At 38.4% G+C, this 25111-nt stretch overlaps 1 protein-coding gene across 1 annotated transcript in view; it reads right to left on the reverse strand.

Annotated features, from left to right (window-relative positions):
- Adgrv1 (adhesion G protein-coupled receptor V1) overlaps positions 1-25111 on the reverse strand; it is a 469087-nt gene that overhangs the window by 59225 nt on the left and 384751 nt on the right. The window contains exon 86 of the mRNA XM_070031103.1: positions 2775-2896. Within this exon, the coding sequence (XP_069887204.1) occupies positions 2775-2896 (122 nt within the window). The remainder of the gene's footprint in view (positions 1-2774; positions 2897-25111) is intronic.

Raw genomic sequence — 25111 nt, forward strand, 5'->3', positions numbered from 1 at the left:
AATGAGGGAAATTTACAAACGGACCTTTTTTAAAAAAAAGGATATGATCAACAAAGTCCACACAAGTTTGTGAGCTTCCTGCGGGGTAAAGGGTGCAGATGAACATCCCAAGCAGGGGGAATTGGCTTTCAAGGCCACCTGCCCTTTCTCTCTTCCTCTTTACCACAGCTTTGGTGATTGCAAAACCTCTCTTCCGCCCCTCAAACCTTCTGCTAATCTAGACAAGATGAGTCACTTTCTTTTTCTGCAGCCGTGGCTAGCACTGCTTTCTTGGCCTGCAATCCCTTCTCTAGCCACAAACTCCTCATTAATAAGCATAGAAAACATGACCAACTCTGGCAGGAAGAAGACTGACGTCTAATGCTGAAAGTTCCTGCCTTGCAAGTATTGTCTTTAAGAAAATTGGACACTCAAGGTTTTCATGTGACATTTCTGAAGTATTCAAGTGAGTAGCAAATACCAAAAAACCCTAACTACCCCTATGTATATCTTCCATGTAAAATAATGTCTGGGAACTGTTGCTGTAGACACTGATTCTAATCCTACTAGGTGCTGGGGAGAAAAAGGTGTCCAAGACAGAGCCCCTGACCTCATGGCTCACTCTTCATGAAAGCATAGGCAGGATGAACAGCAATTACTTAGCTCTCATAATACTCTGTTTACACATTACATGCATGTACATATCCATGTACACACATGTAGTACCAGGATTTGAACTCAAGGCCTCATGCTTGCTCAGATTGTTAGATGGCACTTTACCACTTAGCCACACCTCCAGCCTTGTGTTTTGCTTGTTATTTTGGAGGCTGAAATTTGAGGATTTTTTTTTTGCCTGGGGCAAATCTTCTGGATCTCAGCCTCCTGGGCAGCTACTGGCACCAGTTCCAGAAACATTGTTTTTGTATGTATACTAGTCCTGTGGCTTGAACTCAGGATGTGAGCAGCTGTCCTTGAGCTCGTAGAACTCTACCACTTGAACCACAGCTCTGCTTCCCACTTTTGGGGTGGTTAATTGGAGATAAGTATTACAAGGACTTTTATTGCCCATGCTGACTTCCAACTGTGATCCTTAGATCTCAGACTCCTGAGTAGTTAGCCACCAGTGTCCAACTCTAGCAGTATTTTTGTGATGAAGTGTTTACTCCTTTGAATTAGCAGACCTTGGATGAGAAGGGCTGTCTTCTGGCAGCATTAGCATATTACCTAGCAGGCAGTAGATGCTCATCTATGTCTTGAGCTACAGAAAGATGCCCATACCTCATTATGCATGACCTTGATTCCAAGATTGTGATTTTTTTCCCCCTTAAGTTGATAGCATGCTTTGATTGGACATGGTCATGTAAGCTATGTTCTTATGAAATAATTTGTCTCCTAAAGGGAACACTTTAAAGATGCAGTCATATTTCAGTTGTATGTACAAATCCTAAATGTATGTATATATGTATGTATGTAATATATGTACACATGTGTTTTTCCTAGATGATAGCCAAAAATAACATCTTGGTAGGAATACTTTTTGCGAATTTAAGAAGTCAGAAGCCTAGGACAGATAGACTTTTCCATTTTGGAAAATAAGGAAAATGTGTCCATTTGTCCTATTTTGTTAATTATAAGATGCAATCTTTTCCCATTTAACAAAAGCACCAACAAATCCAGCTTTCATTTTTGTTACAGTTCTAGGTTTTTAGTTATGATATCCAAGCATGCTCATAAATCTAACTGATGGTTGTTTCTGCTAGACCTAAGGTTGTCAATTCATTCTGTGGTAAAACAAACACTCATATGCTGGACATAGAGCTCCGCCTGTCATTGTGGATGTTGGTCCTCAAATGATCTAATTTCCACACAACTATGCTCACAATGTGTGCACAGGTCCTACACAGTTGCCAGCTGCAAAGTTGTAAACACAGTTCCTACTGAAAACAGATAGGTTTTCATAGCTGCTTTGAGAGATAGGTATTCATAGCTATGTTGTCAAAAGGAGGGAGAGAAAGCAAATAGCTTATGTTTTCCTAATTCATAGGACAATGAGTGAGAATACCAGTCAAATATCAATGCTTAAGGTTTTATCTCCTATCATTTCTAAACCTCTATATGTGTACAAATTCACCTATATGTAAATTCATAGTTCTTTTTTTTTCTTTTTTCTTCAGTATGGAGTTTGATTGAATTCAGGGCTTTGTGTTTGCTAAGCAGGCCCTCTACCAATTCAACAACACCTGCCTCCAGCCCCCCTCCTGCCTCCCCCCCACCTGTTTAGTGTAACAGTTCTGGCTTGAACTCAGGGCCTAGCCACTGTCCCCGAGCTTTTATACGCAAGGCTAGTGCTCTACCACTGGAGTCCAGCTCCACTTCTAGGTTTTGGTGGTTAACGAGATAAAAATCTCATGGACTTTCCTGCCAGGCTGCCTTCCAACTCTAGTCCTCAGCTCTATCCTTTTGAGTTGTTAGGATTATAGGCATGAGCCCTTCTTTGATTTAGTAATTTTGAAAATAGTATCTTGTATTTATGCTCAGTCCCGACTGGATCATGACCTTATTTATGCTTCCCATAGAGCTGGGATGGCAAACATACGCCACTACACTCAACTCTATTACGTGAAGATGGGGGTCCTATGAACTGTTTGCCTATGTTGGCCTTGAACTACAATCCTCCAATGTAGATAGAATTTCAAGGACAAATCACTGAGCCTGGCTTAAATATTTATATGGACACTGTTAAAGTTCTTCATTAACAAAATGCATGTGACCAGTAATCAAACCATAAGGCTTACCTGCAGACTGTTGAAAATGACAAAGAGAACCAACATCCAGAAGTGTCTGTAGGCCATGTGCAGTCCTCCCCAGAGCCACGTCATAGAAATCAGGGCAAAGAGGTAGAGAATCAGCGGAATTTCTAAAAATTATAAAGGAAAAAAATGTGATTTAGGGCTTCAGAATGCACACACACACACACACACACACACACACACACACACACACACACACACACACACATACACAATTACTTTTGATCCTTTTTTTTGGGGGGGGGGTCCAGTCGTGGGGCCTGAACTCTGGGCCTGGGCACTGTTCCTCAGCTCTTCAGCTCAAGGCTAGTGCTCTACTACTTGAGCCACAGCGCCACTTCCGGCTTTTTTCTTTTTGCTTATGTGGTGCTGAGGAATCGAACCCAGGGTAGGCAAGCGCTCTACCACTGAGCCACCTTCCCAGCCCCACTTTTGACTCTTTTCTTACTTCATGACTAAGTACTCATCTTAAGAGAACAACCATCCTGTTCTTAGTGCCAGAAAAGAGAAGGCAGGAGGCTGAGTCTACATTCTGTCCCTTTCCAAATGGGTCTGCAGGTTGACCTATGGACTGGCAATGGTAAGACCTGCTCCTCTCCTTGCCTGCCACCTGCTGGATTATTTAGGAATCATCAGGAGAGAGTATGGAGTTGGGAGGAGTGTCTCATCACAAAATATTCCTCCCCTAGGAAATATAGACAGCAGTACACTCTCCAAATTAGAAAATAAAATTACATAATTTGTGTGTGCATGATATGGAAAAAATGTTTGCCTTTATTTTTTGACTGAGAAGACACCAAAATTTATTGTCAACAGTTCAGAGCTGAGTGAAGTTACTATTTCAGACTACCTTAGAGCCAAAGTTGTTAGTATTATTTCCACATCTCTTCCACATTTTTGATATTTGCATTTTTAAAACACCTGCATAATAAAAAATTATGGTATTGCAATGACAAGTTATATGCAATTTAGAAGGTGAATAGGAACTTAGCAGCCACAAGTGAAATGCATTTGCAAGCTCCTGGAAGATATCAAGTCAGACATATCCCCAACATAGGGACTTTCATGTCCTATGTTTCCACCATCACCAACACCTCCAATCCTCACATGCCAAGAAGATTTGAAGAGTTTAATATACTTTACCTCTGTTTTAACTTCATTTTGTTCTGAAACTTATAGAAAACTTGCAAGTACAGAAGAATAGTAACATTTGGAGTGTGTGTGTGTGTGTGTGTGTGTGTGTGTGTGTGTGTGTGTGTGTGTGTGTGTGTGTTTCTAGGGCTTGGACTCAGGGCCTAAGTGCTGTGTCTTAGCTTTTTGATTAAGGCTGGTGCTCTATCACTTGAACCACAGCTCAACTTCTGACTAACTGGAGACAAGAGTCTCATGAACTTTCCTGCCGGAACTGGTCTCAAACCAGGATACTCAGATCTCAACCTCCTAAGCTAGGATTACAGGCAAGAGCCACCAGCACCTAACTAGGGGATTATTATTATTATTATTATTATTATTAGTAGTAGTAGTAGTAGTAGTAGTAGTAGTAGTAGTAGTAGTAGTATGTGCCAGTCCTGGGGCTTGAACTCAGGGCCTGGCCTCTGTCTCAGCTTTAGTGCTCAAAGCTAGCACTTTACCACTTGAGCTATAGCTCCACTTCTGACATTTTTGTGGTTAATTGGAGAAAAGAGTCTCATGGATTCTCCTGACAAAGCTGGGTTCAAACCATAATTGTCAGATCTCAGCTTCCTGTCTTAGCTAGGATTACAGGAATGAGTCGCAACTGCCTGGCAGGGGAATTATTTTCTAATGGATAATTTGGAAACTGTTAATTTGATCTTTCATTATCTTCTGAGTACTCTGATGTGTGTTTTCTACAGCAAGATTTTAAATGTAGATACAGTATAACCAAAATAAAAAAGCTAACATGGAAATATTGAACCCTTGTCATTAATAAGAATTTTGTGTGGCATTACTTGGAAATATGTAAGTATACTTTTCTCTTTCAAATGTTCATTTATTTATTTTTATTATGGACTCATAGGTTCCTATTTTTAGGAATTATTATTATAGTAAAGGATTATTATCCTTTACTATTATATTATTCTTTTTTTTTTTGCTTGAAGCAGCCCAAGTGGGTTCAAGATGGTCTCTGTGTCTTTTGTTATGTCTATACTATTCTATTAGCACTTATTTGCTTATCAGCCTATGCTACTTGAAACATCCTTTACCCCAGTCCTTATTTCTTTGGCGGGTGGAGAAAGAATGGTGTTTAGAAATCATAATCTGTGGCTAAGTATGGCAGTTGCTTTTTATGCACTTAAAAACTCTTGGTACCCAGCAATTAAAAGTATAGTATATATGTACATATAAATACATATGTGTGTATATATATATACATACACCCATGTGAAAAACAGTGTTTTATATATATATAAAATATATATAATAAATATATTATATAGTATATATCTTATATATAATATATATTTATTATATATATAAAATATATATAATAAATATATATTATATAGTATACATCTTATATATAATATATATTTTATATATATATATATATATATATATATATATATATATATATAGGTTGATGCAAAAAAAGGATTGATGTAAAAAAAGGATCAATAATCCCTTAAATTTTTACCTGAGATTAGAAATAGTTTCAAAGATTAAATATCAATGCTGGCAATTTCATTCTTATACCATATAGGTACAGATTTCTGTTTGTATTGTGTAGAGCATAATAGAACAGGCCTGTTTTATACAAACAGGACCTAGTTACCAGAATCTGGTCTTCATGCTTTTGTAAATATCTCCAGCAAACCAGGTGCTGTGTGTTCACCTGGAAAAGATGTTGGAAAAGCCAACAGTGCCTTTTGGTACTGATGAGAAATACCCATGGCCCACATTCTAGAGCTCTGCAGAAATAGCTTAGCACTTTAGAAACTCTGCAAGAAAGAAAGCTGGTCATAAATAGCACAGTATATTCAACAATACACTGGTTTTCCAGCAGTATAACAATAATGTGATTTCACAGAAAGAATAAACAGATCCACCAGCATAACTTGATGTAGTAGGCCTTAAGTTTATAAAACTTTGAAGCCTTTTTTTTTAAAAAAAAAAACAAACAAAAAAGTCCCCCAAACCATCATCAGGTTACATGATTGTAGAAGGCATGCATATAAGGTAGAAGCTCTGAAACCTACAAAATTCAACAGTGTTACGGATTGAACATGAAAGATCCGTGAGCTCATGGGTTGCAATTGTGGTACTGAGCTGGTAGGACTAATTTGGGGGTTGGACAACTTTTGGAGGTGGGCCTGCTTTGAGGAAGCAGGTCACTAATGCCATGCTTCTAAAAAGTCAATCTGGTCCCTAGTGCCCATTCACTCACTGCTTCCTGTCCACCATGAGGTGGATAACCTCCTCTTCTATATAACTGTGGTGATAATGTTTTGCCTTACATGGGTGCAGTATTAATGAGGGCAAGGCCTATGAAGAGTTCTGAAACTATAAGCCAAAATAAACCTTTTCTCTATTTGCGATAGGTGTTTGTCATAATGATGCAAAGTATCAATAAAGCAACTAGGTTTACTGTGAATCTCCCTCTCACAAGGTATCTTTTCCAGTCTTTGGAGTGTCGTAGAAGGAGAAGGGTGCTGGGGTGAGTGATGGCAGTAAGGCTGGAGAGGGCATGTCTAGAGCTCTGCAGTTTTATAAACTTAAGGCCTACTACATCAAGTTATTCTGGTGGATCTGTTTATTCTTTCTGTGAAATCACATTATTGTTATACTGCTGGAAAACCAGTGTATTGTTGAATATACTGTGCTATTTATGACCAGCTTTCTTTCTTGCAGAGTTTCTAAAGTGCTAAGCTATTTCTGCAGAGCTCTAGTTACAAGAATTACATTTGGCAAATTGAAAGTTAATATTCCATCTAATGAAAATCACTTCAGTTTCTTATTTCCCAAGCTGTACTTTTGTGGAGATCTCCTTCACCCTGCCCATTTTCTTTAAGAAGTCATGGTCAGGGGCTAAAGTATCAAGGTCTAGGTAGAATGAAAAAGTACAGACCAAGCACAAAATATTCTCACATGTGTGAACACTGAACCATGATCTGAGGAAGAGACAACCCATCAACAAGGCTCACAAAGAGTCCATCAAAAGTATCCCCAAGAAAAACAAGTCGTTTAAGGATACAGGTGGACCTGTTGCAACAATGAGAAGTACAAGTTGTCATGTCGAAAACGAGCTTTACAACGTTGGGCGGGGGGGGGGGGGGAGGATTGGGTAGGGGGGTGAGGGGGGAGGCTGGGAAGGGATGTGAAGGGTAAACAAAGGAGGAGGCTGCAATGCTTGATAAGAAATTTACGCATTATCCTGCCCATGTAATTGTAACCCCTCTGTATAGTATGTTCACAAAAATAAAAAAAAAATGAAAAAAAAAGTATCCCCAAATCAAGATATGAAACCTGCCCTCAACCCTATCTAAGCATGACATAGTCTCTCACCTAGCTGTTTTCCTTTAATATTATCCTTATCTTTATCAATTAATCTACACTATGGCTCCAAAATCCACAAAGTTGTTATTTTTTTCACATTTGGTGAAGCAATACCTACTCTGTTGTAAGTAAATTTTTATTGAAGATTTTTTTTTTTTAATTTGCCAGTCCTGGGGCTTGAACTTAGGGTCTTTGCACTGTCCCTGAGTTTCTTTTGCTCAAGGCTAGCACTCTATCACTTGAGCCACAGTACCATTTCTGACTTTTTCTGTTTATGTGGTGCTGAGGAATCAAACCAAGGGCTTTATGTATGCTAGGCAAGCACTCTACCACTAAGCCACATTCCTAGCCCTAAGAAGATATTTATCATTGATAATCTTAGAAACAAATTATATTTAGGGATGGATCAGTTAACATAGAATAACTCCAATGGTCTAGATAAACAGAGGCCATAGAAATGTAGTATTGGCTTCAAGAAATAAGGGTTTCTATAGATAGACCATACCTCTCAGAAGACATCTAGAACTCCTATTCTCTAAAATCAACACCTCAAACAACCCAATTTTAAAATGGGCAAGGAATTTGCAAAGACATTACTGAAAATAATATGTAAACTGCTCCATAGCATTAGGTATCAGGGAAATAAAAAAATTAAACAAACAAACAAACAAACATGACCAGCTACCACGTCATGCACATCAAGATGGTATCATGTGTTGAATGTTAGGTCTTCCAGCTCATAGTGATATTTTTGGTAGTAGTAGAAACTTTGGAAGACAGGACTTAGCTGGAGGAAGTGGACCATTAGAAGTGTACACTTTTATTATTTTATTTTATTTTTTAATTTTTATTCTTTTGTCAGTCATGGGGCTTGAACCTTGGGCCTGGGCGCTGTCCCTCAGCTCTTCAGCTCCAGGTTAGTGCTCTACCACTTGAGCTACAGCACCACTTCCTGTTTTCTGGTGGTTCATTGGAGATAAGAGTTTCACGGCCTTTCTTCCCCGGGCTGGCTTTGAACTGCAATCCTCAGATCTCTGCCTCCTGAGTAGCTAGGATTACAGGCGTGAGCCACCGGCGCCTGGCTTGAAGTGTACACTTTTAAAGGTTAAACTTGGTCCATGGTTCCTTCCTCTCTTCATTCCGTATGTACACTGTCATGAAAAAAGCCTACTTGTGGAGTTAGATTCCATTGAGAATATATCATACCTTCATTGTTTTAGTGGAAACCATGATTTTAGTGAATTTAATTGCCATTTTAAAGAAAGCCAAGTGCTGTTTCATCTGTTTTCTTCGTAACTGCAGCCCGTCAACACCCCAGTGGTAACAACAATGACTTTATTACAGAAATCACACTTCATTGACTTGGGGCTGACATTTATACTGTGTTTACAATCTTCTAAAGGACTTGTTTTAATTTTACGTCACTGACTTCCAGATTCTAACAACTTGGGATGTGCAACTAAAACAACCTCGTCAGTGTAAAACAAAGAACACACATGTCAAATAGTGGGATTTAAAGATATTTGCCGGGTCTAGTTCTCACAACCAGCATGTGTTATTTTTTAAATTACAAAAAAAAAAGACAAAGACATCGAAGGTCTTATTTCTAAATATGGGTCTCTGTTCTCAAATGAGCGAAAATTTAGAGACAAGTCGTCTTAGTGCTCACACCTACTTTTTGCTGAGAAAATACTGACGGTGCTCCCAAACTTTCCTAACAAGGTAAGTAATCACACAAGCACAAGCCAACACACTGGACATAAAACCTTAAGGAAAGTGCACCACAGAATGGTCAGTCATCGTGGCTGGAATAGGCACACACCAAACCTGTGGATTAGGTTTGTTCAAAGGAAACCCTACACCTCATTTGGTTAGCTTATATTGTCAACCTTGGTGCACTTGTCTTGTATGTGGTCCCAAATTTAGATTGTTTTGTTGACTTCAAATGTTGAAGAAATTCTATCATATTGAAATTGCCATGGAAAACTTTCTGACCAGCCTATTTAAAATAGATCTGTCAGCATCTTCTCTTCCTCTCCTTCTCCCTCTTTCCTGCTTTCTTTTCCTTATAGCACTTGTAAGCCTCCAACTTATTCAATAATGACATCTAGCTAATTTTATATAGCAAACTGACTGTGCTAAGAGATGCCCAGATATCTAATGAAACTATTACCATGTATGTCTATAAGAATATTTCAGAGATCAGCATTTGAATTTGTGGATTGAGGAAAGTAGATAGCCCTCACCAGCATGGGTGAGTGTTCAATTGGTTCAGCAGTGGGAAAACTTCTTTCCACCATGGTTCCGTTATTTGGATATTGGACCATACAAAATTGTCAGTACAGGAAGACAGCCACAGGCAGCCAATGAGAAGCATAGGAGAAGCAAACATGTCTATCTGTCATGTATCAAATGATTTTACAGGTTATATACAAGCCACAGGCTGGATGTCCCCTATTCTTGGGAGTTAGAACAAAAATGTGAAGAAAATGGAATGCCTGACTGGCTAAGCCAGCGTTTCTAGCTCTCAGGTCTTTAAAGGCTGAAATCCACTCTTCATCCAACTGTTGACTCTCAAATCTTTGAACACTCACCAGCCTTGAAGTCTCCAGTTCTCAGGTGACAGATTGTGGGATTTCTCAGGCAATACTTTATAGTAAGACTCTTGGTGTAGTTACTGTTATGTGTATAAATATCTATACATATTATCTAGGTAGTTGATACCTATGTTTTCCTATTGATTCTGTTTCCCTGGGACAATCCTCAATATGTGTTGTACACATGTTCACCTTCTGAAAGCCAGTGAGTTTCCCTCAAACCACTATCTCAAGAATATAGACCTAAGCCTTGCTAATCATTTATTCATTGAAAGAAAAAACTAAAAGTCAAATTCTAGTTTCAAGTATTTGCAGGACTAAAGCGATATGGTACAGTTACAAGTAAAACTAAGAGCTAAACTTGTGTGTCCAATGTTTTTCTCCACTAAAAGAAAAATAGCAAAGATGTAGAAGGAGATATGGGCTATGTTGTAGGGCCAGGGATTGCTGGAATGCAGAGGTTTGAGAAAAACTTTAGGATTGGCTTTCAGGCAAAGCTGCCTGCAGGTTTTATTCCTATGGATGTCAACTTCTCTGGGAGTGCTTTCTAATAGAAAGAAAAAAGAGGGAGTGAGAAAGAGTGACCATTTGCCAGGATCAGCTCCAGCGTATCCAGTTCCCACAAACATGTCAATTCTAGGACCATGGAGAAGCTAGATCTGCCCTGGAGTCCTTACAGGAAAATTCTTTGAACAAAAATCATAGAAAGAAATGCAGTATATAATGTGCACTACACACTCAAACTCTCAAAAGTTTCATGAAATCTGTAAACATATGAACTACCTGGTTTTAGTCTGATCAATTCTTTCCAATTTTGTGCTTACTGTGCCATCCCTTTCCATCCATCTTAGTTCACTTAAAGTAGATTGTCAAGGTGGTGCTGGCCAAACTTGTGACCCACAGTTTGCAAAGCTTGGCTCTAGAAGGAATTGAAGTAGTTCTAGGTGATCTCAGCTGTGAAGGAAGGGATGGTAAAGAACTGGATTGGAGACACACCTTCAACTGCTCTGCGTGTATCTGGAATGGGAGGCTGCCCCATCCACTCTGACATAGGTCTTCTCTGATCCTTGTTGATGTGTGAAGGACAGAGCCTAATTTGGAAGAAACTGCAGGTGCCACTGAACCCATAGGCCCAGAGGATTGTCAGTATTACTCTAGTGAATATTTTATAGGAATAAGGTGAGCAAAATTATTGGGGAATCTCAAGGTCTCTGAAGGCTCAATTATGCTTTATCCATATCTGACTTAGGGATCTCCTGAGTAGTAAAAGACAGTACAGTGTCAGGCCTACTTTGAGTGTGATTTATTGGGATCGAAAAAAGAAAAGTTGAAAGCCTAGAATTATGGTCTCGCCTTGCAAAAGCTATGTATAATTTTCAATTTGCAGGCTATAATTTTGATTCTAAGGAGAATAACCAAGTTAGATGAGACATACCCACCATGGACCTTGCCAAGACTGTTATTAGAGTAATTCTATTTGAACCATATACTTCAAAGTTTCCAGATAATATTCTTCCGGTGGAGGTGTGTATTGGTTGTGGGAGTTGGGGGTGGGGGAAGCTGTCAGTGAAGCCTGTGATTCTCAAGGAAAGGGTAAAATGATGCTTTCTTCTTGAGAAGAAAAAAAATGTCTTGATACTGTGAGTAGGTTACATTATCATTTAGGTCCACAGCTGACAGTAATTTTCAACACACTTCACAGAATGAAATTATAACAAAGTTGTTTTTTTAAAAACAAGTTCAGAGTTCTAAAACAAACATGAAATCAACCAACTAACAGCTAAAGACCTGCTTAATCTAGTTTTTAAGTTACTTTAAGGAGCCCAGACACTTATTTACGGGCATGCTCAGACATCTAACTGATTCCTACCCATTTCTCCCTCCCATACTACACACACACACACACACACACACACACACACACACACACACACACACACACACACACACACACACACACACACACACACACAAAATGTATGAATGTATGTGTATGCTAATCCAGGGGTTTGAACTCAGATCCCTGAATTTATTTATTTGGTGATTTTGCTCAAGGCCAGTGCTCTAAATACTTGAGCCACAGCTCCACTTCCAGCTTTTTGGTGGTTAATTGGGGATATGATTCTCAAAGACTTTTCTGCCTACCTGGGTTGACTTCAAAGCAGATCTCAGCCTCTCAAAGATTGCAAGTGTGGATCACTGACTCTAGATATTCATTTATATTTAGAATCTTATTAGCTGGTCTTACAATTGATAGAAATAAATTTACTTTTTTTTTTTTTTTTTTTTTACTATTAGTAGCCAGTTAAATTTTACAGGTAATTTTCTAGGACATCAAAAAGCAGGTATTACTTCACTTAATCTATTTTTTTCCAAGTCTTTCCATTTCCTAACAAATGGGGCAATGTCATTCTTTCTGATGGAGGCATAGAATTCCATTGTGTATATATACCACATTTTCTAAAATTATATTAAATGAAGTAAGCCAGGCCCAAAGAAACATAGGTCCCATGTTTTCCCTTATTTGTAATAACTAGTGTATGTCTGAAACAAGCAGAAAAGGTCAGATAAGTTGATGTTAGGCAAAATGAACCCCAAGATAAGGACTCAAGTGGTTTTTCTCTCTTGCTATTGTTTCTAACATATTTATAAGGTGATTGTTTTGTTGCTTTGTATGTCCCTCCCCCACGGTATAACCCCTGTTTTCACTGTATTTGATGTTGGTATAATTTGGGGAGGGGAAGAGAAAAAACAAAGTTTAAATAGGGATACAGGTGGACCCATTGGAACAAGGATATGTACAAGATGCTATGTTGAAAACCGAACTTTACAACTTTAGCGGGCATGGGGTTGGGACATGTGGTAGGGGAGAAGTGTAGTTGTGGAGATGGGAGGGCAGGGATGGTTAGGGAAAGACAAAGTAGGAGGCAACAATGCTTGATAAGAAACGTACTCATTATCTTGCTCATGTAATTGTAGCCCCTCTGTACAGTATTTTCACAATAAAAATTTTATTAATAAAAAAGCAGGTATTAGTTTTTAACAGGCTCAAATTCAGCACTGAAATCTCTAGTTAATTCTGACACAGTGGTTCAGAAAAATTCACTCTAAAGATAACTGTATTCAAAAAATATTTTTACAAGGTGTCAAATATGCCAGTCCCAGAACTATTTCCTGGTAGATCCTCAATCTGGATAAATGCCAGATTCACTGCCAAGATTATTTCTTTTATTTGGTTCTCTGGCCATTGTGACACTAAACTTTGACACAAATTAAAATTTTACTGGATAATTTTCACTTCCTCTGCATGTTATTACTGTGAAATGTCTTCTTACATTAAATGCTCAGTTTCTTTGTCAATGTGATTAATTGCAACTCTTCTCCAGTAAGCTAACAGAGTTTCAGAGCATCATTGCCTGCTCTTAGATTTACTGTTACATTTATTGAAAATGTTGGTGTATCATTTACTCTTTGTTGTTAAATAATTGTATTTGTAATAATATATTATATATTATAGCATATAGAAAATGAATGCTAAACCCACAAACAGAGCTGTTCTCAGGAATATACAGTAGTAAGTGACAACAAAGCAGTCTGATATCTGTGTTATATAAAGGCCTATCATGATTCATTTAAACAATGGCACCATACCCACAGGTGTGGCAGAGAGCTATATGCACATAGAATGGACTAGTATCTTATTTCACATTTCTATTAACAAGTTCTTACAGAGAAAAGCAAAGCAAATGATTATGTTAAGAAAGAAAGGCAACCCCCAAGACTGATGCCATGTGCATGGTCTAGTGGAAAGAAAGCTGTAAAACACAGGCCCAAATAAACCAATCACAATTTTTTTGGGGGGGGGTGTCCGGTCGTGGGGCCTGAACTCTGGGCCTGGGTGCTGTCCCTTAGCTCTTCAGCTCAAGGCTAGTGCTCTACCACTTGAGCCACAGCGCCACTTCCGGCTTTTTTCTTTTTGCTTATGTGGTGCTGGGGAATCGAACCCAGGGCCTCAGGCATGCTAGGCAAGCACTCTACCACTGAGCCACCTTCCCAGCCCACCAATCACAATTTGATCAAAAGCGATTCGTACCACTAAAATATTATTCCTCTGTATGTCAATGTCAGATGTAGCCTTTCACGTTTATGAGATTTTTTTAATTCCAGCTTTTCTTCCCTTTTAATGTTTAGATTGGTCCACAGGTTTCTCATATTATTAGAAAATGTCACATAGAAGCTATAGCATATTTTCATTTTGCTTAGAAAACTCTGTTTATGGTCTACATTTTATTTATTTACAGGTTGGAGTATTTATATTTTCTTTAACTCTAAGTACCAATGGGGTTAACATTAGTAGATAGACTTAATGCATGAGTAGTTATAAATTTTTGGTCACTGAATTTTACAAACATCTGAAATGAAGCTATTTAATTTCATTTAAAAATGTTCACCGTGCCAGTGTTTGAACATATTTGCTAGACAGGACCTCTAACCTTTGAATCACATCTAAGTCCTTATTTGTTTTAATTATTTTCCAGATAAGACATTGCATTTTTGCCAGAGCAATCTGTTCATTTTGCCTAGTTAAATGTCTGTGAAGATGAGAGATATGGAGAGACATGCAGCACTAAGTCATAAAGGGCTTTCGAGGGGAAAAGTTTTCAGCAATAGAGAGCTTTAAAATATTTCTGAGTAGGTGACATAATTGAAACAGAGCTTAATCTCATAGAAAAGTAAACAGGTTGGCAGAGAGAAAGCTACAGGCATAGATACCACTTGTATTACTATGACGACGATCAAAGTAGGTGCAAATATAGGCCTAAGTGAGGGAATGTCCAATGAGAGGATCTCCCAATGAGGAGAAGGGAATGGACCCAGACACACTCCAGAGACAGAATGAACAGTGGGCCCTCCAAATGGAAAATAATTAGAAACTTTGGATATTCTATTTCAATAAATCCATCATTTCAGAACATGTAAGTGGTTTTAATGATGATTTGATTTTGATCACCACTGACCTGAGAATCCATGACTATGGAGTGAAGAAAATTACACTGGTGTCTAGGTTAGGGAAATCAAAGGATTAAATGGATGAAGGAAAAGATGAGAAAGGATAACACAGAGATCTGAGTAAGTGGAGTAAAGTAGAGAAATGAAGTTGGCACTTGGTATTCCTTGAGGACAAAGTATCAGAGAGAAAGCTAGGTAGTTAAGTCTAAAAACATGAAAATACATGCCTCTAAGTATAAAGAGAACTTGGGCTTGAGTTGACAATTTGAAAATCAGTTGCATAATATGAACCAAAAAAAGATAATTCCTAGAAAATGAATATATTTCAGAAGAAGAAAGCCATTACCTGGGAATTAACAGGAATAGTGAAAAAAGAGAGAGAATATCATGAAAAGCAGGAGAGATGATCTTATGTAAATAGGAGAAACAGTGTCAAAGAAAGAGAACAAGAAAGAAAAGTGAAGTAGGGTACCCATGGCTCACACCTGAATACTAACTATGCAAGAGGCTGAGATCTGAGGATCTCAGTTCGAAGCCAGTCTTGGCAGGAATCTCTATGAGATTCTTGTCTCCAATTAATTCCAGAAAAAGCTGGAAGTGGTACTGTGGTCCAAGTGGTAGAGGGCTGTCTTTGAGCAAAAGGAGCTCAGGGACAGTGCCTAGGCTGAGTTCAAGAGGGGGCAGGAGAAAGACAGAGAGGGGAGAGGGAGAGGAAGAAGGAGAGAAGTGGAGAGGGAGAGAGAGAGGGACAGAGGGAGAGGGAGAGAAGGAGAAAGTGAGCAAGTGACCATAAAAACTCACTTTCCCTATCCTGATGAGGATAAGATAATACAATTTGTTTTCATCTCTTGTATACAGAGTGAGGACCAGAGGTATTAGACACAAGACTTAAGTGAGTTTTGGTTCAAGGCTCACTTAAGAATCAGTTAACAATAATCCAAAGGAATTTTGAGAAGCAGAGATGGTTAAAGTTACTCAGCATATTTTACTGCCCATTAAGGAGTACCACTGATTGGCTGATAAAACAAGAGAACTGAGTAGCCTACACTGGGTTGACAGTAAAACTGCTTAAGGAGGGAGCCAAGTAGGTTGTCGATCAGAGCAGTAAATACAACTATCCTTGAGATAGTAATCTCAGGCTCCAGACTGGATGCAGTGAGGACAGTTAAAGGTTGAGAGACAAGAGGGTGACAACGAAGATAATGGAATGAGATGGAATAAACCCTTAGGAGAGGACAACAGTGAGCAGGTGTGTTCAGAAAGCAAGGTGGAGAGCAACGTGGGGACGGAGGGAGGCAGACAGCAGGGAAAATGGGGATCATGCTAGTAGTGCTGTATGCAAAAGCTCAGATTTGAAAACAAGAAAACTTATTGAACAGGGGCATAGTAGCCCAGAAGGAACAAAAACGTTTTAGATAACTTATTAGTTAGAAAAAGCTGAGTTCAAGGAAAGTGGTACTGAACTTGTCAGAAGGAACAGAGAGAATGTGGTTGTGTGGCTAGAAGTTTGTTACTGTTTTTGGCTTTGGCAAGTTAAAATTTTACCTTGGATATAGCCTGTGTTTCTTCTAATAAAAAACAACAGATGGTTAAAATATCATCTTCATCTGTTCAACTTTCTTAGTTTTATAATGTGTGAGTTTGGATGCATGGGATTAGGATCATAGTCTGTATATGTTTTGAAAAAAGATGAATCAATTTCCAGAGTACTTGTCCTTATTTTCCACTTTTCTAGTACTAGTGACTTTAGTTTTCTTTATTTCTAGATCTCTTCTTTAATATTAAATTTCTAGCAATTAATTCTAGAAATTAATAACATAATTTTTATAGAAAAATGAAGTATTTGAGGAAGAATAAGTTTTTCTAGTTTTTGTCAGTCCTATGGCTTGAACTAAGGTCCTGGGCACTGTCCCTGAGCTCTTTTGGCTCAAGGCTAGTGTTCCATCACTTTGAGCCACAGCCCCACTTCCAGTTTTCTGGTGGTTAATTGGAGAAGAGTCTTATGGACTTTCCTGCCTAGGCTGGCTTTGGACCATAATCCTTAGATACTGGCCTCTTGAGTGGCTAGGATTACAGGGATGAGCTACCAGCATCTGGCTCAAGTAATTTCTATCAAAGTATGCCAGGAAAATTTAAATTTAAACTTTTTATTAGTTTGGAGAAAACCAGTAAAGAATTATATGGGAAATTTAGTAGAAGAAAACTTATAAGCAATTCAGAATGTTTCACTGGGTCATACATGGTATAGCATAAAAATGGTACATGAGTGCCAACAATGAGGGCCAGAGTGTGCAATGCTTTGGAGCCTCATTTTGATGCTCTTAGACATTGGCTTTAAATGTATATCATACTGGCCATATCTCCAAAGAACACCATAATAAATCCTATTCATGGTGATACCAAAATAAAAATCAGTATCTTTTAAAAACTTAAATTAAACAATTTAAATTGTCTTCATGTAGTTGCACAAAATTCCATCGTATACATATACACATATATACGATGGAATTTTACTCATTATCTAGAAAGAACAGTATTATGTCATATGCAGGGAAAAAGATGGATCTAGAACAAATCATATTGGTATAAGCCAAGCTCAGAAAGACAAACGGCACAGGTTTTCTCTATGTGGAAACTAAATACAACCAGACATGATAACTTAATCGAAAATACAACTGGACATGATAACTTATACAGGAGTCTATGAATTCGCACATAAACTGACTAGGGGATGGACCCAAAGGAGTAACTCTTTGAACATCTTTGAACAACTAAAGTCCTATTTATCAAAACAAATTCTATGAAATGGAAACATTTTCTTTTTGGTTTTGGTGGGCACACAAGTGGAGCGAGGAAGGATGAAAAAATGCAGACATTGTATTCAATATATACAATGTAGAAAGTGAACTGTGCAACCTGTAAATAGGGACAGGAAGGGGGAATGGGGGAATGTGAAGGAAGAGGTGACCTTGTCCAAGAAGCACTGTATTCATAACCTGTTTTAGGAATTGGAACCCCTTTGTACAACTTAATAATAAAAAAACCTATGAAAAATATGTTAAGTAGTTGTACAAAGAGGTTTCAATTCAGCATGTCACTTTATGAGTACAGTGCTCCTTGATCAGTATCACCCCTTCCACCGTTTTCCCCATCTCTTCTGTTCTTTCTTCTCTTTATCCACCATAAATGATAAACTCATCAAGCAAAGTAAGCTTATTTGTGTTAAGTTCAGATTTAAACTTGCCAGAAATCATCTCACTTTTAGATCAACACTAGGTAGGTATGGTTGAAGTTTATAAAAAGTTTCTGGAGGGAAGCAGTATAACTTCCATTTTATTTTATAGTTGAGAGGTTGCCACTGGATGACGTGCTTTTCTGACTGCTTCGGTATGAAATAAGGATAGCAAGAGTCCAAGATGATGTCTTAAGACAATCTATATGAGATGATGTGAGACATCACTCAGGAGCCATGGACTGAACTGGGCTCCTTACCCTTCCAATGCCTATGTTGAGACCCTGAATTCCATGTGATAGTATTTGGAAGTGAAGTTTCAAGACATCATGAAGTTACGACATGTAGCAGAAGAAGAAGGGATACAATAGAAACCCCTCTTTCTGCTAGAAGGCGGCCATACATTGAGGAAAGCTCTCCCCAGGCCCTGAATTGCTGGCATCTTCCTGTCAGGCTTCCACTCCCCAGAACTGTGAGAAACAAATGTGGGCTATTTAGCTGACTAATGTACCTGGCATAATCACGAAGAGAGGGAGAAGGATATTTGAAAGATGTGTGTGGAGTATAAGAGTATTTGACTATGCTCTGCACCACTACATGTTGAAATGGTTATTATGATAATAAAAAAAAAACATATATAGGGTGCTTCCTGTGTTCCAGGGAGAGTACTGTATATGTCATAAGACTTAATATTCTGTCCTTTAAGAATCCTATAAAAGCATATAGTATTAGAATACCTGCATTACCTATGAGAATGGAGAGAAAAAAGGAAACAGGAATGTTTCAGTACGGAAGAGAGTAGGATTTTTTTTCCCCTGGAAATCAAAGATGAACAGAATAATGTTTGAACCCAGATCTTTTCACGTTCTCTCTGGGGAATAGAGGGTCATCATTATTTTTAGAGACCTTAAATAGTCATCGATGAGAATCTATTAACTAACTAAAGCTAACCAGTTTGTTTTTGGCACAGTGGTTCTATACAGCTTTTGAGTAGTCTGTAGCTCTCACCTCAACACATGATTTAATAGCTCTGTAAATTTGCAACTTTTCTAAGCTTTGAATTATCCTAGATCTGCATGTCTGATATAGCAGCAACACACACTTCACAGGATTCAGCGTAAACAAATCTCCCTATATGAAATTGTCAGCATAGTGCCTGGCAGGCCAATGGTAAATCTTAGCTGGTAGTGGTGATGATAAAGATGATTATGATGATGCTGGTAAAGAAAATGTCTCTCACTGTGTACAATTAATATGCATTAATAAATAAAAATAGCAAAGGGCTGGGCATGGTGTCATATGCCTGTAATCCCAACTACTCATCAGAAATAGGAGGATTTCAGTCTAAGGCTATCTTGAGAAAAGTTAGGGCAACACACTCAGTGACAAGCCAAGTGGAAATAAAAGGATTGGAGATGTAGCTCAAGCAGCAGAGGTTTAAAAGCCTAACCATAAGAGAGAAAAAGAGAGAGGAGGGGACAGAGACAGACAGATAGAGACAGAGAAACAGAGACAGAGACAGAGACAGAGATTCAGAGAAACAAGAAAGAAAGAAATTAGGTTTTAGCTGAATTTTAAGCTTTCAACACTGTAATTTTATTCTTTACTTTTTGTATTGATGTGCAGAGCCTCAGGAGATGGAATCTGGTTCCTCCGGTATGCTGTAACACTGAGTTACATCTCCAAGCCTAAACAAGGGTATTCTTTTTTTTTTTTTTAAGTCTTATTTTTTTTTCTTTTTAATTTATTTAAGGGTATTCTAAAGCTATCAGCATAACTATGTTTATCGCAGCATTATTTACCATAGCTAAGATATGGAACCAACCCAGATGCCCCTCAGTAGATGAACTGATCAAGAAAAAAATTTATATATATATATATATATATAAATTTATATATATATAAATTTATATATATAAATTTATATATATATATATATATATAATGGAATTCTACGCCTCCATCAGAAAGAAAGACATTGTCACACTTGTTAGGAAATGGAAAGACTTGGAAAAAAAATTATATTAAGTGAAATAAGCCAGGCCCAAAGAAACATAGGTCCATGGTTTCCCTTATTTGCAATAACTAGTATATGTCTAGGACAAGCAGAAAAGGTCAAAAGTTGTGTACATATAAGATGATGTTAAGCAAAATGAATCCCAAGACAGGGACTCAAGGGTTTTTCTTTTGTTTGTTTTGTCTTGCTTGCTATTGTTTTTAACGTACTTATAATGTACTATGTATTTTTTTTTTGTTTCTTTGGTATGTTCTTCCCACTACGGTGTAACCCCTATTTTCACTGTATTTGATTCTGGTGCCCTGCATCTTGTATATTCATTTTTCTAATTTGAAGAGGGGAAGGGAAAAAACAAAATGCTTAAATAGGAATACAGGTTGACCCATTGTAACGATATGTACAAGACACTAAGTTGAAAATGAACTTTAAAACTTCAGGGGTGGGGGGCTGGGAAGGTGGCTCAAGTGGTAGGTAGAGCGCTAGCCTTGAGCTAAAGAGCTGAGGGACAGCACCCAGGCCCAGAGTTCAGGCCCCACAACAGACAAAAAAAAAGAAAAGAAAAGAAAAGAAAAGAAAACCTTCAGTGGGGGTAGGGAGTGGGGGATGGGGAGTGAGGGGGTAGTTGTCGAGGTGGTCGAGAAGGATGGTAGGGGGAAAACAAAGAAGGAGGTAACAATGCTAGACAGGAAATGTACTCATTAGCTTACTCATGTAATTGTAACCCCTCTGTACACTATTTTTACAATGAAAATGTATTTTAAAAAAACTGATGAAAACATGGACTTCCTCTAGTCTTTCAGGCCCAAAGACTCCTGATTAAAATCTTGTGAAGACTAAGGTCTCTCATGTTTCTTGAAATAGTTGATATTTCCCTAGATCTGTTAGCATTGGATTTGTTGCTCTACCACTCTAGGCAACCACTCTACCACTTGAGTCACAGCACCACTTCTGGTTTTCTGGTGGTTTATTGGAGATAGGAGTCTCACGGTCTTTCCTGCCCGGGCTGACTTTGAACTGCAGTCCTCAGATCTCAGCCTCCTGAATAGCTAGGATTACAAGCATGAGCCATCAACACCTGGCTTTTTTTTTTTAATGTTTTTAAAAATATATTTTTAATTAACTTATTTTTTCTTTCATAATTGTTTTATTTAAACATTTTTATTTTATATTATTATCTTTAAGTAGTTGGACAAAGAAGTCACAATTTAACAAGCCAGTTTATGAATACAATGCATCCTGACCAGTGTTATCCCTTTTAACATTCTCATCCACCCCCTTACCTACCCCAAGCCTCTTCTTCATTTTGTAGGCTATACACTGAATTCTGGACTTGGCCTCTTCATTCATCTACCCCTCTCCCCTTGCTCCATCTCCTTCCCCTTGCAAGTATTTCTTTACTGGTATTTATTTTGTTGGGTTTTGATTTTGCCTTTCTTTTTCTTTTTCATTTTCTTTTTTTTTCTTTTTCTTTTTCTTTTTTTTTTTTTTTTTTTTTTTTTTGGTGCTGGTTCTGGAATATTTTTGGTGATTGACTGGAGATAAGAGTCACATAGAATTTCCTGCCTGAGCTCGCTTCAAACCTGGATCTTTAGAACTCAGCCTCTTGAGTAGCTAGGATTAGCGGCATGAGCCACTGGCACCTGCTTGACTTTAACCTTGCTGAGGAATTATATTAGTTGAGTTCTCCTTTGAATCTACCATATTTCAGAGTTAATACATTTTTAACCACCACCCAATATGTTTACTTAACACACATGAGGGAAACCATACAACTTGTCTCTTTGGGCCTGACTTGCTTCACTTAATATAACATTTTCCAAGTCTCTCTATTTCTTTATGAAATATCATTCTTTCTAATGGATAAGTAAAATTCCATTGTATATGCATACTACATTTTCCTTACTTTCTCTCTCTCCTCTCTCTCTCTCCTTTCTTTCTCTCTCTCTCCTTTCTTTCTTTCTTTCTTTCTTTCTTTCTTTCTTTCTTTCTTTCTTTCTTTCTTTCTTTCTTTCTTTCTTTCTTTCTTTCTTTCTTTCTTTCTTTCTGTCAGTCTTGGGCTTGAACTCTGGGCCTGGGAGCTGTTTCTCTGCTCTTCAGCTCAAGGCTAGTGCTCTACCAGCTGAGCTACAATGCCACTTCTGGCTTTCTTGTGGTTTATTGGAGATAAGAGTCTCATGGACTTTTCCACCTGGGCTGGCCTCAGATCTCAGCCTCCTAAGTAGCTAGGATTACAGGCATGAGCCACCAGTGCCCAGATCACGTTTTCTTTTTTAATTATTTTATTGTAAAGATGCTGTACAGAGGGGTTACAGTTAAATGAGTAAGGCAATAAGTACATTTCTTGTTGAGCATACCACATTTTTTTGATCTATTTATCCATTGAGGGGCACCTGGACTGATTTCATATCTTAGCTATGGCAAATAGTGCTGCAATGAACACAGTTGTGCTCATGGCTTTACTGTAACCTGGTTTGTGATCTTTTGGAGAAATTCTCAGTAGTGGAATTGCTGGGTTATAGGATAGTTCTATGTTTAGTTTTTTGAGGAACCTCCATACTGCTTTCCAGAGTGATTGAACCAGTTTACATTCCTATCAATGGTGTATTAGAGTTCCCTTTTGGCTGAATCCTCACTAGCATCTGTTACTATTTGTTTTCTTGATAATGGCCATTTTACTGTGATGAGGTAGAATTCCTTTATGGCCAGAGATATGAAGCATTTCTTCATGTGTCTATTGGCCAATTTTTACTTCTTCTGAGAAGTCTCTCTTTAAGTCATTTACCCACTTATTAATTGGGCTGTTGATTCTTTTGTAGTTTAATTTTTTAAAATTCTTTTTTTTTTTTTTGTCAGTTGTGGGGCCTGAACTCTGGGCCTGGGCACTGTCCTTCAGCTCTTCAGCTCAAGGCTAGTGCTCTACCACTTGAGCCACAGCATCACTTCCAGCTTTTTCTGTTTATGTGGTGCTGAGGAATCAAACCCAGGGACTCATCCATGTGAAGCAAGCACTCTACCACTGAGCCACCTTCCCAGCCCTTAATTTCTTGAATTCTTATATTCTGGGTATTAGGCCCTTCCTTCCCTTATGTATAGCTGGCAAAACTCTTCTCTCATTGTGTGTGTGTGTGTGTGTGTGTGTGTGTGTGTGTGTGTGTGTGTGTGTGTGTGTGTGTGTGTGTGTGTGTGTGTGTGTGTATGTTAGCTTATTGGCTATGTCCTTGGCTGTGCAGAAGATATAAATTTTGGTGCAGTCCCATTTATCAAGTCTTTCTTTGATTTGTTGTGTTTCTGGGTCTTTACTTAGGAAGTATCTACCTATGTCCAGAAGTGCTAATGTTTCTCCTACTCCTTCTTGAAATGCTTTCACTGTTTCTGGTCTTACATTGAGGTCTTTCATACTTATTAAATTGATGCTGGCGTAAAGTGATATATAAGGGTCTAGTTCCAGTTTTTCCAGCACTCTTTGTTCAAATGGCTGTCCTTCCAGCATTTTTTGTTCCCTTAATGAATGTGAGATGGATAAAAGTCTGTATTCTGCATCTTCTATCCTAGTCCATTGATCCCCAGGCTTGTTTTTGTTCAGTAACAAGCAGTTTCCATTACTATGGCTTTATAATACAGTTTGAAGTTTTTAGTCCTCCAACACTATTTTTTTAGAAAAATGTTTTCAGCAATGAAAATAGAATGAGACTGATTGCAAACAAGCAGCTCACTGCTAAGAACATGGGAGGCCTGTTACCCTGGTTAGTATAGATATGATTCAAGCCTCTACTACAAACAGGTAAGACCATCTTTTCTTTAGCAGAAGTCCTAATGTTGCTCCAGGGAAAATAATATCATATTTTTCTCATTTTACTTATACACCACAACTGTTTCTGAAAGCTTTAACACTTCAAATGACAATCACATACAATCTTGATATTTATAAAAGGTAATTCTGGATCTAGTGTGTTTCTGTTGTAGATTGTATGCAAGAAATGAGCACAAATGTCTTAAATTATTATTTGGCACAATCCTGAAATTGGTCTAGGCAGTGTTCTTCTGCCCAGCATGGTGTCTACTGGGGTAAAACTACAAGAAGTCTTTTCATTCACATGTCTAGAAGAGCTAGCATATCTGAAACAACTGTATACTGGTAAAGCATGACTCTCCTCATGACTATTAAGTATGAGGTTTGAGCAGAATGGATGTCTCAGGGTATGATGCTAATACTTGGTAGTAGAAAAGAAGTTGACTCTGAGTCTTCAGAAAGAGTGGACCTCTCATTACAGCATCACTTCCATGAAGTTGTTTTGGTCAGAGCAAGACCAAAGTCAGAGTAAGAGCCAATACAGATTTAAAAGTAGAAGAGGCAGCCACTTTTTCCTCCTCCTCCTCTTCCTCTTCTTTCTCCTTCTCCTTCTCCTTCTCCTCCTCTTTCTTCTTTCTTCTTCTTCTTCTTTTTTTTTTTTTTTTTTTTTTTGTTGGTCGTGGGTCTTGAACTCTGGGCCTGGGCGCTGTCCCTCAGCTCTTCAGCCCAAGGCTAGCGCTCTACCACTTGAGCCACAGTGTCACTTCCAGCTTTTTCTCTTTTTTGCTTATTTGGTGCTGAGGAATGGAACCCAGGGTCTCAGGCATGCAAGGCAAGCGCTCTACCACTGAGCCACCTTCCCAGTCCCACTTTTTTTTGTCGGTCCTGGGGCTTGAACTCTGGGCCTGGGCACTATCCCTGTGCTCTTCAGCTCAAGGCAAGTGCTCTCCACTTGAGTACATCACCACTTCCGGTTTTCTGGTGGTTTACTGGAGATAGGAGTCTCACAGTCTTTCTTGCCAGGGCTGGCTTTGAACTGTGATCCTCAGATCTCAGCCTCAGATCTCAGCCTCAGTGAGTAGCTAGGATTACAAGTTCTCCCGGAATGGAAGGGATGAAACACTGTAGTTTACTATAAGAATTTTTCAATGTTTTCAGAAC

Source organism: Dipodomys merriami, unplaced genomic scaffold (assembly GCF_024711535.1).
Source record: "Dipodomys merriami isolate MVZ:Mamm:240054 unplaced genomic scaffold, mDipMer1.0.p SCAF_20, whole genome shotgun sequence".
Taxonomy (NCBI): domain Eukaryota; kingdom Metazoa; phylum Chordata; class Mammalia; order Rodentia; family Heteromyidae; genus Dipodomys; species Dipodomys merriami.